The 16,298-nt window shown below is 34.0% G+C and overlaps 2 protein-coding genes across 6 annotated transcripts in view; one reads left to right on the top strand and one right to left on the bottom strand.

Annotated features, from left to right (window-relative positions):
* HPS4 (Hermansky-Pudlak syndrome 4 protein) overlaps positions 1-16,298 on the bottom strand; it is a 40,993-nt gene that overhangs the window by 10,292 nt on the left and 14,403 nt on the right. The window lies entirely within an intron of this gene.
* On the top strand, positions 32-13,179 carry Sema1b (Semaphorin 1b). Of its 3 annotated transcripts, none has more exons than XM_014241700.3 (8): positions 32-182; positions 6,453-7,105; positions 7,250-7,343; positions 7,458-7,986; positions 8,222-8,363; positions 8,439-9,590; positions 9,660-9,843; positions 9,925-13,179. In XM_014241700.3, the coding sequence occupies exons 2-8, from the start codon at positions 6,952-6,954 to the stop codon at positions 10,124-10,126; spliced, it is 2,457 nt and encodes an 818-aa protein (XP_014097175.1). In that variant the 5' UTR covers positions 32-182; positions 6,453-6,951; the 3' UTR covers positions 10,127-13,179. The 3 variants fall into 3 exon arrangements, with proteins under 3 accessions (XP_014097175.1, XP_014097176.1, XP_014097178.1); XM_014241701.3 differs by lacking the exon at positions 32-182 and adding an exon at positions 225-396; XM_014241703.3 differs by lacking the exon at positions 32-182 and adding an exon at positions 5,904-6,032.

Genomic DNA, 16,298 nt, shown 5'->3' with positions numbered 1-16,298 from the left:
TTATGCTCACCCTGGCGGCTGGGCAAATTCATCCACTTTATGTATACATACAGAAGGCACAGAGAGCGATTTCAGCTATGGCCACCGACGCACTCAAGTGAATTAAATTGTGCTAAAGATTTGTGTTTTGTTTATTTGTTGTTTTAAATTAATTAATATTTTACAATTTTCTCTGATTTTTGGTGAGTTTAAAGTGCAATTAAAGCTTTGAGAAAGCAAAATACCAATTGTAACTGTGCTAATTAGTGGAAAAAAACCAGTTAAAATCGCAGGAAATTGGGACTCATTACCCGTTTTCCTATTTTCTTCGAGCTGCTTGTACTGGACGCTGCAATAAAACGTATATAGAAGTGCATATGTGTGTGTTTTCGCTATAGTGTCGTCGTTTTTATTTGTGTGAGTGTCAGTTTGTGTATATACTTCTTGTTGTAATTCAAACAGGTTTTGCTGGAGTACGCTACTGGCAAACATAAAAACCAAAAACAACAATCAAGCATGGTGTAGTGTGGGGCAACAGAAACAACCAGCGGAGTTAATGTATGCTTAAAAGAAGCAACAAGAAACAAGAAGAGAAAAAATAACGTCAACACCGTAGCTACAACGATATTATTGACGACAGCTACGACCAGTTGACAATGTTTGTGGTGTTGGTATTACTTTTGTGTATATTGAACAGAGGGGGGCAAAGCGATGTGAAGTGACAAACCAAAGAAAAACAAAACTTGTCATAAGTGGGGCCACAGGTGAATTGGAGTGGATTGGTTTAAGGCGGGACCCACACGCTCTTCTCGTTCGATAACTCATATGAGAGCGTGTTTTCTCGTCGCTTACTTATGAAATTGTTGACTGGCTCACTAGCTGTGGCATCTATTGAACAGCAGCATACAGAACTTACAAAGAAAAAAATAGAAGAGTTGAACAAAAAACAATTAATGAAACTATTGAATAAACTAGTATCGAAGACAAAAGGTATAGAAGGAGCCAAGTTTATTGGGTTCTGTGTTGGCGGTAGTGTTGAGATACCGCAGCCGCGGTAATATTGGAGCAACTCTAAAAGTGGCAATAACCACTGTGTGTATAAAAAACTAGTGACTGGTGCTTTAAACTTATCGTGTTTGCATTTTACTGTTATAACCATTTTCTACGTTTCAAGGGTAGTTGCGACGTTTTGTCTATCAAAGTAACTACGAAATGTGTGGTTGGCAAACTTATATAATTTATTAACTGCACACGTTGCTAATTAGAGTACAATTTTATACATATCAAGTTATAATGGTTTATAGATACTATCTATAATGATATTGTATAAACAGTTGCATTAGTTGGTGTTTTAAATTATGAGAAAATTACTCATATTGACCAGACAGTAACTCTTCAGTCTACGTTTTTTTTGCTCTAGATATTATTCACACAATATACCTATGTATGTAAATAATGTGTACTTACATTACTTATTCACACACTTGCTGCAGATCGTCAACTTTCATGCTGCTCTTTGTGCTGTAATTTTTGTGATTAGCATTTTTATCAATTAGCGGATGCGCGAACGTGTCATGTAGCGTATTTCAAGTACACAATAACTACATATGCAGAACGTTGAGCCCGAATTTAGGTCTTGAAATTTACATACTATGATACAAATTTACATATTTCTTTCATGGTGTGGGGAAGAAGCAGAGCACAGCATCTTGTCGGTACCTTATCTAGTCAGAATATTATGTGTGGGCGCTGGCAAATATGAATGAGCTATACAAAGTATGTGCATCATCAAAGCATGATCTTACTATCTTGAAAATATGTTAACATATATACGGGCAAACTTTTATATGTGCTCACGTATACAAATGTAAGTCAATTAAAATGGATACAGGAATTTTGTGATCATCAGTATTCTATTAAGTGACGTTTGCGCATTCTATATGTAGTTATATATGATGCATTGAAAACACCTGTGTATTTGAAAAAATTTTGGTTAATAATTCAATAATTAGTTAACTATTAATTGAGTGATTCACATGGAGCACGCGCATTTATAAAGGCAATCATTATTGACACATTGTATCATTGTGTGTATGTTAATCGCATTAGGCGTTACTGCGCAAATTTATGTTCATATTGTTCTTATTAATCCTTCATAAACATATCTTTGTATGTACAGAAATCGATCCGAAATAAGCCACCAATAAGTAGGAATACTATCGCAATTTTCAAAGATCCAAGCTGGTGTATATTTTCAGATGTTGGCAAAAAAGAGGCTACATTTAATATATGATAAAAATACTCAACCAATCGAAAGTAATTTTATTAGGAATATGAAGTTTAGAGTAAGGCCTAGACCAATTACCTTTATATTAAACCACATTATGTTCATAAAATCCACCTAATTTCATTACATTATCTCACATTTGAATTAAAGAACATGAAAATCATTTAAAGTCAGATGGATTTAAATCAATATATCGCGTATATTGGTGCTAGGGTTAGATCTGGCCTGTTTGCATTAACTTTTCCCATTACTCATGTATACTCGATAATGTGTTTCTAAGCAATTTCCACACAGGGATTGTATCGCCACACTAGCACCCAGCAGAATTTTGGAGTTTATCAACATGCTGGGCCTAGATGATTCGATATGACTTAGGGGAGGGCACAATAGACCATAGGTCGCGGTGCATACCTCAAAATTAATCTATCTATCTATCTTCTAAGCAATTTTATGACTATATGTTATACTCTTTCCGACATATTCGACATAAATTCTGCTGGAATAAAGAAATTTACTTTTATATATATAGTATATGAGAGTTGGGGTAATTGCTGGACAAATTTCACATATTTTCGGAATTAAATTGTAGTGTAGCCAATATTATACGTTCACTTAAGCTTGCTAAGACTACTTACGGATTGATCAATATATTCGGTATAACCCCCCTGGAAGTGTGAAATTCTTTATACTAGGTATATGGTCCCGGGGGGTAGTATTAGACACATTTTTAATAATTTTTAGCAGAACGGCAATTTATTACCAAAAAAGATGATCTCGGCCAAGGAAGTACTCATGCGATTTGACCATTTTTGGCACAATGACACTATTATCGAAAAAAATTTCTATCCCAATTTCAAATTCAGAATGCAAATTTTTGTTCGGTAAAGATCAGCTACAGACACGAATGTTCGGATATTCGGTATCTGGGGGCTTGATAGATGATCTTCCGATTCTGGCAATTTTTTAGCAGAGATGGCCTATTTTAAAATCACTGTTTGTTCAAAGTTCATTTTGTGGTCGTAGCATCTGCAATACCAACATCTCTTGGATGCTAAGGAATGGATAAAATCCGGTATCAATTCCAGTAATATGGAACCGATAATTAGGGGAATTGGAACTCTTCTCGTCATTTTCAGAACATTTATATGTGTATATAAGTATAACTCGTGAATCTATTCCCAGTTTTAGACGTTACCAACAAACGGTAGGTGAACAAAACTATTTTACTCTCTGTTGCAGCATTTTGCGAGAGTATAATATATATGTACAATAAAATATAAAATTAATAATAATCATAATTAAATAATTTTTCGAGAAAAACTAATTTTTTGCGAATTTAGCCAAAGTATTTTTCTATATGTTTGTGAATAAAATAAAAAAATTTGGCATTGAAATTTTCCATAAGCATTTGCAATTTATTTACATTAAACTTTTGCTAACACAAACATTTGTGCTATATAAATTAGCTGGAAAATAAATGGAAACTCACTAGTATATACCGGGTAAATTAAATGTAACGTTAACGCGGGAAACTAAATCAGAGAAGATACTTCGTCTATTTTTCTATATAGAAAAAAGATATAAAAATATTTTAAAACAGCAACCGATACAAAGAGATGAATTTTCATTTCCTTAAAGGAAAGTAAGAATAACGTTATCACGCTTCTTTCCACAGCGCTAAACATCTTCAAACACCGATGAAAAGCCATAACATTTAATATTACTATTACATTATAATTTTTTTCTTTTACAATTTATCTACCACCTAAAAGCGTAAAAGTGTATGAGTCATGCCCCAGTTCATTGTGGTATGGAATATGTAACTTTTCTTCATTTGTGGTTGTTTTATTTTCCTTGGGTTGACTATTGTTAGAGTGTTGGCGTTGTAAAACGAATTTTGGTACGAAGCATTTGCTATCGATGGCAATAATAATTGTCGACGTTCGAGTGCGAAACAATAGCCTAAACCGTGACAATACAAAAGTTTGTGCAATTGACACTTTTGAGAGTTTTGACATTGAAAATCATTACTATTATTTATTATGTATTGTAATTAACTTTCAGTTAGTGCTATGTTAGAATATTTTCTTTAAACTCATTTTCGACGTATGCGCAAAGAGTGTACAGTGATTTGTTTCAATTTCATTGGAAAATAAAATAATCAAATCTACATTAAAAAATTTTTTTTAAAACAGGTGTGAGTAAAAATTAGGCCTCTATAAATTATGCAGCATATGCATCTATTACCAGAAGGGTCCATAAGTGGAGCATGGTATCTACATACATATGTATGTTATGTATATATGTACATACAAAAATAAATAAAAATAAACGCACAAGTGGAGTAGTTTGATAGGAGAACAAAAAAGAAGGAAGTGTAGAGATAAAAATTATGTATAAACGCATTCCCCCAGACATTTACATTGCATTGATTTGTAGAGAAAAGTACATATACTCATCCGCCAAGCTTAATTATCCATATTTTCACACACGTTTTAAATAAATACTTTGTATACAACATATATGTGCAGTACATTTCTTTTTCTGTTTGAGCTGTTTCATATGGCAATCAAGTAAACATAATAGGTATTTGGTTCTATTGTATATATGTACTCGTATGTATATGTATATATTTTATTTGTATAGATTTTATATCGGCCACATTAAAAAGCAAATATTTGTGTTGAGAAGTTAAGTGCTAAGAAACTGAACTAGTGAGAGTTAAGCCAATTTTTTGGCACCTACACATTTAGTAATTACACTTTTAAATATTTTATCAGGAATTAGTGAAAAATTAATGTTTTTATTTTTAAAATAGTTTCGAATTGTATTTTTGTATAATTATTTTATTATGTTCGAAGATCCAAAACTTACTTTAATTATTGGTAAACTTGCTTGAACGTCTTGGGTTAAGTCAAAAGTCATATTGTATAGCCAATGCATATAATATTATTTTATAAAATATACTTTATATACATACAAACATATACATATAATCTTTACTTTAGTACATAAAATATACTATTATTTCCTATTACCCACTGTTCGTAAGCCTTTTTCATGCATCCGCTTGGCATTTTTCGGAATACCACAAATCATCGGATAACATTGCATTTTTATTGTGAAAAGTGGAAAATACCGCCATGTAATCGTCACATGCGAACCATTCAAATCTCAAAGTAAACATGCTTGATGTCATCAACAACAATGTATACGGGCACATTGGCATTTCTCTTATTGACTTATGTTAGGGGCGAAAATATTTACTGCTACTGTTGTTGTTGTTGCATTTGGAAAGCAAAGAAAAAGTCAACTCGACTGATTATTGTTGTCACTACCGCTGCCGGGTTAGTATATCAATTCTATCTAGCTGCCACACCGAGTGGCAGTCTGCTTGGTTATTTTGGTGCAGTCAACAGACAAGCAAATTCACATTCATTTCTTTTTCATTCCTTTTCTCGCTAATAATCAGCAGTTTAAGTGTGGGAAAATGGCAACGATTGACGACTAAAGCCGACTGTTTTGTTTGTATTCTAATTTTTACTAAGCATTTGTGTACATACAGTACTGTATAGTGTTGTTGTTTGTGTAATTAGTGTCCTTTGCATAGCATTTTCGAATATTTACATACACCGCTTGTCAACGCTGTCAAAGTCACGTTTTTCTTAGGAAAAAATGGAACAACAATTGAATAGGACGATTTATTATTTTATTAGTTAGGGTGCAAAAAGCGAATCGTAATATACACGATTTGAAGGAAAACACGGTACGTGCTTTCCAATAATTTTTTCCAATTTTCTACGAAATCTGTCATCACATGTGTGTGGCGAGTGAGAGGTTGCAAAGTATAAGGTAGAAAGGGCATTCAAAGGACACATTTCCTTGTGTGCGCATGAGCGCATATATGCACCATCTGTGCACGCGCCTTATAATACCTGTTCTACTGGACAACGACAATCACCAATTTGACAACCTGGTTAACTGCTGCGAACATGTATGCTTTATTTCGGGCTTGCGAAATTTTTTTTGATTTCCGCACGTACGCTCTACATATGAATTTTGCACCGAACCTAATATCTAATGCATAATATCTTTCAGCGCAGCTCATACTATAACATAGTTGCTTATTCTATAGCTACACATTGTTTTATTTATTAATGCGTTTTATTTCTTTTCTGTCTTGCAGGTATTTAATTTCCATTGTGTTGAGCGTACTAGAAGCGCACAATTAGTGCTGCTGCTTAACAATCAGCCGTCGTGAGCGTGTGTGTAAGCCTGGAGCACAGGTCCAGACCACCGTCACAACACAGGCCGTGTGCCTTTGCCATTTAGTTTTTCTTGCTTGTGGCGTACGTATGCAAAAAAGTTTGCTGTGCTCGTTTTCAGTGTATGATGTTAACCGGGAAATATGTGTCAATTCTCAAGCAATAATAGCTGCAGTAAATAGCAGTGCCGGCAAAGCGTTTAACGCCCACCGACTCCTATACACACATTGAGCTGAATTTTAAGCTTAACAATAAACTAATTACATATTACGATTAACTGTGCACAATACATACGTACATCTACGAAGTTTTGTCTGCTGAGCCAGCAATAGTAAGCAATCGAAAGTATCGCTACCGTCATACCATATAACAAGAAACAGTGCATACATTCATCTATATAACAATAACAATATAATTATAATGGATACAATGCAAAAGCTGCAACAGAAGCCTACAACTAAAAGCGTGTTTGCCATTAAAACGCTAATTAGCAGCGGCACGTTATGCCTGCTGCTGTTATTGCCGCATGCCGTACACGCTTGGATGCCCGATGTGCGCCCAGATTTGCAACCAAGTAAGTGTGATGGTGCAGTTGATTAACATTTCCGTTCTTTAAACTCAATTTTAATTACACATACACATTTAGATGTATAATTATATGCATTCATTTTATAATTTGCATTTTGTATATTATTCTTATCTCCTACCACCACTGCAGAGCAAGATAAAATCATTGCCAAGTTCCTGGGCAACAGCACGGATTATTTTAAAATTTTGGCCTACGACGATGCCACCATACTGGTGGGCGCTAAGTAAGTTCTCAAGCCACACAGTCCTAATATCAACCTATTTTGTCGCCGACAATTACTTACCCACAATCAACATTTTTTTTTGTTTCGGTTCACCTCATTCCCATCTTTCTATAGAGACATAATGTACAACATCAGCATGGATGGCTTACGAGAACTCAGCCGTCTGGAATGGTTTTCATCCGATGCCGATCGCGAATTGTGCGCACTGAAGGGTAAACGTGAAACTGATTGCCACAACTACATACGCGTTTTTGCACGCCTCGATGGTGGGCAAATTTTGTTGTGTGGCACCAATTCTTATAAGCCCCGCTGCCGCCATTATGCCCCCGCCACAAGTGAACTGAGCGCAGCCGGTGGTTCCGGCAAACGGTATGAGATTGTACGCGATGTGGAAGCGCAAGGTCTTTGTCCATATAGTCCGGCACATAACAGCACCTATGCCTATGCGGAGGGTCAACTTTATAGTGCCACAGTTGCTGACTTCTCGGGCAGTGATCCATTGATATATCGCGAAAATTTACGCACCGAACAGTATGACTTGAAACAGTTAAATCAGCCAGACTTTGTGGGTGCTGTGGAGCGTGATCGTTATGTAATGTTCTTCTTTCGCGAAATTTCAATGGAGTATATGAACTTCGGCAAGGTGAGTGAGAAGGGTCAATGACAGTGAGTGTGTATTTAATTTGTAATGATAATTTTGAATTTTGAAATTTTTGATGCGAAGATTAAAAAGATTATATTGTCTTAGAAAAAAGAAAATATGACATTAAAATAAATATAATATAAAGCTGGCTCATAGAAAAATAGTCGAGTTTTCGGTTGTATTAATTTAATAGTATAAAATAAAATTTAAATTTAATTTCTCATCTTTTTTTCAGACAATTTACTCACGAGTTGCTCGCGTATGCAAGAACGATCGTGGGGGACCGTATTCACTCTCCAAAAGTTGGACTTCATTTTTGAAAGCGCGTCTGAATTGCTCTGTACCCGGCGAATTTCCATTCTACTTCGATGAAATACGTAAGTCTTTAAGATTTTATCTAAGATTTTTATTTGTTAGCTTAACCTAACTATCTTTCACATTTTTTCTCGCAGAGGCAATCACATCCATTGTCGAAAGTGGGCCGAATTCACTTATCTATGCTGTCTTTACAACCTCTGTGAACGCCATACCCGGTTCAGCGGTGTGCGCGTTCAATGTAAATGATATCATGGACGCTTTTGAGGGCAGTTTTAAATCGCAAAAAGATAGTCAATCCCAATGGCTACCCATACAGGATGAACAAGTGCCGGAACCACGTCCGGGTAAGTGTGTCGAAGATTCGCGAATGCTATCCAGTATTGCGGTGAATTTCGCTAAAACACATCCGTTAATGGAGACTGCTGTCCCCGCTGTTTACGGACGTCCACTACTCACGAAAGTAAATTTACATCATCGACTCACCACAATCGCCATTGACGCACAAATAATGACCTTAAATGGTGAATACTATGATGTTATCTATTCCGGCACTGATGATGGCAGAGTAACAAAATTTATTAACATACCAACACCCACTCAGGCAAGCGCTACAGCAGGTGTAGACAAGTTAAAAACAGTTTTGATCTCTGAGATGCAAGTACTGCCTTTGGGTGTGCCAGTGCGTGAACTAGTCGTTTCCTCGAAAAGTAATCGTCTATTAGTAGTTAGTGATGGCAGTTTGATTACAGTACCGTTGCATCATTGTGCGCATATTGTAGACTGTTTGGGGTGTCTCAGCCTACAAGATCCAAATTGTGCTTGGGATCAGCAGAATCATGAGTGCAAAAGTATAACACCAAACAACATCAAATTCGGCACAAAAGCCTTCTTACAGAGCTTGAATACCACCAAAAAAGCAGCGGCATCGCTTTGTCCAAAATATACACGTGGCACGCTCATGGCTGATGGTCCAATAGTTAGTGGCGGCATTGTGGCAAGTCCGGGCATTGATTTGGTTACAGCACAACCACAAGCTGTTGAAGATTTGAACAGCAAGAAGTTTCACTACACAAAAGTAAGCGCGGTTAATATCGCCACAGTTGGCGCGAGTACAACCTTAGCGGAAAGTGGCGTTTCCGCTGTCGACGAAGTACCCACCGATAAAGCAACTGATATGGGTGCAAGCACAGGCGCTGGCAATGATTATTTGATGAACAGTTTTAGTGATGGAAATAAAATAACACTACAGTCGGTGGATCCTAATGAGCTCATGAACACGCTGAGTGGTAAGTGTGCAAACTCAAGTTTTTAATAAGTAACAAATTAAATTTTAAATGAAATCATTAAATTGACAGGTCCATTTCACTCTCAAGATGACAGAAAAGACAAACAATTAAAGGTCGCTGGCAAGAGCTTATGTTGGGCGCTCTCTCTCATCGCTTTCGTTGTGGGCATTATTGTTGGTTATTATACCTCAAAACGTTTGTGCAAAGCAACGTCGCTACATGCAAATCACCGCAATCAATTCACCTCGAATTCGTAAGTTTCTTTAATATCAAACAATAATTATCTTCAAGTCTCCTTACTGAATTATTTTAATCCTTATTACTCGCCACACAGTCAATTCGCCGTGAAACATCATAATACCGGTAAAGATGTCAATCTGCTAATGAATCCGCATCATTTTTCCAGTCTTAAAAAACCAAATCTCGACTTAGAGAAGGATCGCAGCCATGAATGTAAGAATTCTACAGAAAACCTTGAAAAGGAGATACCCTGCAAGACGTCTACGTTAACGAAGGTTAAACGCACATATATATAATCTATAGCTTATTTGCAATTCATTGCGAGGCATTGAGTTGCATTTAGAAAACTAGTGGAATTTTTTTTAGAATAGTTTATATATATATATATTTTTTTTTTTTTGGGAAACAAGTTTGTTAAAGAAATTTGCTTGTATGGAAGTAGTGTGAAATGCGAAGAGTGTTGTATGACTTGCAAATTAGTGTAGACAAAATTACAATTTACGAAAGAGGTTAACTTAAACCGTCTAAATGCATGCATCTAACGGCTATGCACTTAATTTAAGCGAAATGTTATGCGTTATGTGTGCAAATGCAAATACGTGAACAAGCGCAGTTAAGCTATAATGAAATTAGGTGATTTTTTTTTTTTTTAAATTGTAATGCGATCTTTCAACGGCGCCCACTAGCCGTGTTGATTTGCACACAAGCGCACGCCATGTGCATAGTCATTGCGAGTCTTAATTTTTATATATAATTTTTCATATTAAGTAAATATAGTTTTAATCGCTTAGTTTTGTTTTAAGTTTATTTAATTAATGCGAGTTTATTGAGCGAAGAAGTGAGGTTAGAGGGAGTTTTTGTTTTTTTCTTTGCAAGAACATTGAAAATTAAGTACAAATGTAATTACAACTCCGGCGTGCGGGAGTGAAGACATGTGTTTAGTGTTGCGGAGAGTTGAATGACAAACGAATCATGTACTCATAATACATGCCACCGCAAACTCATAATACATGTACCCGCAAACGCATGCAACACAAAATTCACCTCGTTTGAGTACAAACATATCGAATATCTTTACAATTTATACAGCTCTAATGAAATTTTTGCAAAATTTTTTCGTTTAATCCAAGCAAATTGGCTATAGTAGGGTCAGTGTTTGTGGTTTAAGGTGATTTCGATTTCCTTTTGGCTATGATTGATGTGTTGATTTTCGCCTCTTCACTGCACACCAATTAACACTACGAATGACGACAATACGTTATACGCACAATACGTGAACAATTGCTATAAAGCATAATAATAATTATTAGTAATAACTTAATAATATTGCAAAAGCAAACAAGTATTAATGTAATTAGACTGAACGGTTGACGAACAAAAGCAATACATTGTCAAATGATATATCTATATTTAGTTGGCAGACTCTGAGTCTATACGGTAGAAAGCAACCCGCGAAAAACAGTTGACAATTGTGTGACTAGTCTGTGGTTTTTTCATCGCAGTTAAGCGCTTGACTAGTTTTGCGTCTTTTTCGATCGTTGCGCATTCTTTTTAAGCTACACCATGCATCATCATCATAATTGTACCATCACCACTGCCATCTTCAACGCTCACACGCACACTTTTGATAACGCTTGATATTCATGCATGTAAACAGCAACTTTTGTCAGCATTCATTTGCTCGAGTACCCTTCCATTGTACTTTTACCACTTTCACGCAAACGCCACATTTTTTTTATTTTTCTTGTCTACATACATTCCCAGCTGTTTGTCTGTCGTGCGTGTGAGTTCATTTGATGCATAGACAACACTTGAGACAATTGTATAATTGTATTCTATTAAATCGCTAATAACACATTGAAGGTCATTACACTGCAGGAAATAGCGAAATGGGAAGAATAGTAAACGTCATGAGTGAAAGTAGTATATTCTCTATGTTTTGTGTTGAAATAAATTATTTATGTAATTGAAATTTGCTTTAAAACATTATTTTTATAAAAAACATTTTGCTGGAAATTTTTTAATTGCAAATTTTTCTCGCATTTTTATATAAATTATAAAAGTTAAACTAAAAACATTAATAAAAATAACTAAGTGCGTTAGCATAGAGGTAAAAAAATTGCGAGTTAAATAAAAAAATCGCATATTTCCTGCAGTGTACCAAAAGCTCTAAAAAAATTCACATATTTCATTTTTATAACAAAGAAATAGTCGCCCACCCATTAATACTTCATAGTTTGCTTTTTTGTTTAAATAACTTTAAATTTTCACGATGACTCATACATTAACTAATAGCTAGCTAGTAATATACTAATCTAATTACAAACAAAATCGTAAAAGAAGCTCAATAAGTTACGAATTGAATTGGAATATGCAATAGAAGTAATTAAAATAAAAAATGGGGTTTATAAATTGGTAACAAAAGGTATAGGAACAAAATTTTTGTATAGTATATACTTGTATATTAAGATGAAATCCCAAATGCCATTGGAAAATTACTGCCTTCGAAATTTAATGTCAATTGACAATAGCAACAATATATGCAAACTAAAATTTAAAAAATAAAAATCAAATGTTAAAAAAAATTCTTTTAGATCGACGAAATGCACATAAATTAACATTATTTCTCAAGTAAAGCTTTTCCACACCCTACATAATCTAAAGTACATACAAATTGAAGGGATTTTAAAATTTAAAGCCTTAAAAACTATGATAAATATTAAATATATACTTATATATTTTCTTGTATAGACGTACTAGTTAAAAAGTTAGTCCGTCCGTTTAAGGAATCTTTTAGTAATAAATATGTATCTATGATGAATATTTACAATATATTTTATACAACTATACATAAATAAAGTCATAAGTTAGTTTGTAAGTGATTAAAGAAGTGCGTAAGCTTAAGAATACTTTCGAAGATATACATATGTCGATTGTGGAAATACTATATAAGTATACATATATTTTTCTATAGCATAATTATTTGGAATTATAATTTTAAATGTTTTATACAAACACGCCCATACATATGCGTACATTGTCGTATGAATGACGCGTCGATTTATGATTTTATACTCGTCTCTAAATTAGTGTTTAGTGTTAAAAGAAAAAAAAATGTTGTGATAGATTTGTTTTTTGTTAAATTTGTTTTTCAACATGCAAATTAAATCCAATCGATTGTATGATTTTTAATGGTTTTAAAACAAGAACATATTATCGGCGGGGTCATCCTAACGTTTTTAAAACCAAAACGCAAGCGTAAAACGATTTCGATTTGCTCGTTGTTGGAAGTGAAATTTTTTTTCCGTTTTTTAATTTGAATAAATTAGTGCTTTTTTAAATAAATAAATATTTGTTTTATATTATATACAGTAAAATATTTCAATGAGTTGCATCAATGAATACTTTTGACAACCTTAAGATTGTTTTGAAATATACAAGCAATTTTAATATAGAGTTTTAATTCCATCCAAAATATTAATACGAACTATCTTCTTATTTGATGTTGTTGTATCGGTTATCTAATCTCCGCTGGGTGAAGGTTCTAAGTTATCGCTGTTATTTCGGTGGTCAACCCTGTTTGAATCGGTAAATTTTGAAATGACAATCCTATAATATCGTTTTTTTTTACTTACGGCCCAATACCCAGTGTGCATAATCGATTTTAACGTTCATGAAAATACGAAATGAGGCGATCACCTTGTAGTTAAACCAAATGTCTTTCAGGTGATGTCCGATCATATGTTTTCACGTGATGAATAGTTTGTTTCTTAACTGCAAAATATCACTAGAGGTCAAGTTTCTGCTCGAAAAGAGTTTCTTAACTTAAGAAAAAACTAGCAGAAGAGAGCAGAAATAGCAAGCGTAAGAAACTGAGAATTCTGAAGAAATAGCTGCTAATACATGTGTAAACAAACGGTATTTAACCAGAGAACTTAAAACAATGAGAAGGTGCAAATTAAATTTTGTATGATGCTCGATTGGTTGGCTGAAAATTTGAGATCAAGGAGTTCACCACTTTCTGTATAGTTTTGTTGTTATTTAACAGAAATGAGAATTTTTAACAACGTTCTCTGACAAAATACGTATCTACCAATATAAAGAGAAATATGAAATGAAATGAATGAGAAAACAAGAAATACAAATGCCACTTCACATATGCATGATTATTTTTTGCCATATAAACGATTTTTATGATGAAAAATTGATAAATTATTATTTTTTTGCACAAATGCTACATTGATAAAATGTGAAAGATTATGCAAAAAATGATATTTTACTATTTTCATAATTTTCTAATTTCAATTTTTACAGAATTAATAATTTATGTATGTACATCAATATGTTATATTATATAATATAATAATATATTATCAATTATCAATAAATACATGTGAGCGCACTGCTCTATATGTAAGTATGTATGTACAAATATGCATATGACCGCGCAAAATAAGTAATGCATACACAAATCTACATACATTTAAGCGTACAAATGTAAGTACGTCAGCCAATAGGAAAAATACAAACATTGTAGTACAAAAACAACAATTGTCTCAAATAGCATCAGCACCAGAAATCAATATGGCAGCCAAATTGACAAATCCTAAATTTGTAGTAAATCACACACCAACAACATTTTCATTCATGAACGCTGGCGCACAAGCAATAAGCTAAGTCGTTTCATTCTTAAAAGCAAACGCCTTACACATCTCCCCGAGCATGCGTTTGCCTACAAGCGTCTTTTCGCGACGATGGCAAAAGCTAAAAATCATAAATTGAACAAATTTCTGATATTCCCTCTAGAAGGGAAAAGTGACAACCATGTGGGCAGTGTGGATGCCGCACACCATGCTCTTCATCGGGATACACTATTTGTAGTTTATTGGCGTTTTTCATTTTAAAATATAGTATATTCACTAATCTTCCTATATTATTATTGTTCTTGACATCGCCTAAATATTATTCTACATCTGTCCCTTCAAACTGTGAACTCAAAACCCCGCTTTGTTAACTTTCTAATGGCTTCTGACAGCTCACAGCTGTTTACCGCAAAAGCTTTTGTTTTTAGTTGCTGCAGAGAACGTATATCAGAGAACGTAAATTCAGAGAAAGTAAATGAATAGACAGAGAACGTAAATGAATAGAGAAGGAGCAAATGTTAACTGAAATCTTTTTGAGTATTAACAGAGAATGTTGATGAGTAGAGAAGGAGCAAATGTTAGCAGTACTAAAATCAGAGAACGTAAATGAATAGAGAAGGAGCAAATGTTAAATGAAAACTTTTTGAGTACTAATTTGTAATTCCACATGAAGGAACATCGAAAAATATAACTTCGAAAAAGAAAAATACACCACGCAATGTGCGAAATGCTATAAATAGACACAACGATTATTCCTATATGAAAAAACGTTGCGCATACCTATTTAGATTTATGTTTTCAATTTCTATGATATGACAAATTTATAATTATGAAAAGCCTTCTGAATTACAAATCTGTATTATCGGTAAAAACCCCAGATTTCATAATAAAATAAACATTTAATAGGCTATTTTTCCAACTTATGTATGTGCGTTATGTGAGCAATTGCTTATTAAACAAAGGATAACAATAAAACGGTGGCTAAGCGGCCACATTTCCACTTTTGTGGTGGCTGAGGTCGTAAGCGGGAAGGGATTAAGCACAATCCGAATACGAGCCTATACGTTCGAATCCTAAAACGAATTTTATTTAATTTTTTTATTTTATTAATTGGAGTCTAAGCATATCATAATTCAATTTCTTTAATAGCATATTTTACTTCCTGAGATAGTTAAAATATATCAGGAAAATATAATATGTTCATATGTTTAGGTTTATTGAATATTTCCTTATTATGCGTATTTACACAAATGTGATAATCACACATACATTCTTAAATACACGTACGCTGAAGCTTGCTTCTTCTTGCTCCGCACAAGCAATGACTTTTGTCTACACTTTTTGCTTTTTGCGAGAAACAAGTTGAACGTACATAAGCAAGAAGGGGTCAGGGGCGCACTGCCACATAATTATATCAGATATATATTTTATTTATCGAATTCAGTTTGAAAACGATTATAGGTATGAATTTATTGGTATATATATATATATATATATATATATATATTATATTACGAAAATAATTCATAAATGCATCAGTATTTTTCAATACAAATTAAGCAACATATCAACATATTATGAGCCCTCACTTGACACGCCTATGTGCATGGTGGCAAGCCAACGAAATAACGGCGAGTTCGCGCGGACATTGTGTTGTTGAAAAAAACCAAATGACGACTTTGCCGACAAACATACATATTTATATACATACATACAAACGAGCTCGCATACATATTGACGCCAAATTTTGCGCATCGTCGCGGAGTTGACAAAATTTGTTTCAATGGACAATTTTGCGACAATGTCGATCGGCTATGTTGTCTCG

The sequence above is a fragment of the Bactrocera oleae genome, chromosome 4, assembly GCF_042242935.1.
Source record: "Bactrocera oleae isolate idBacOlea1 chromosome 4, idBacOlea1, whole genome shotgun sequence".
Lineage (NCBI taxonomy): Eukaryota > Metazoa > Arthropoda > Insecta > Diptera > Tephritidae > Bactrocera > Bactrocera oleae.
This window is presented reverse-complemented; position numbering and strand designations above follow the sequence as displayed.

Excerpts from the sequence above, each read along its gene's own strand:
- Sema1b (XM_014241700.3), top strand. The coding sequence starts at position 6,952 with ATGGATACAATGCAAAAGCTGCAACAGAAGCCTACAACTAAAAGCGTG. Across the intron at positions 7,344-7,457 it reads ACCATACTGGTGGGCGCTAA|AGACATAATGTACAACATCA; the intron begins GTAAGTTCTCAA and ends ATCTTTCTATAG. Across the intron at positions 7,987-8,221 it reads AGTATATGAACTTCGGCAAG|ACAATTTACTCACGAGTTGC; the intron begins GTGAGTGAGAAG and ends TCTTTTTTTCAG.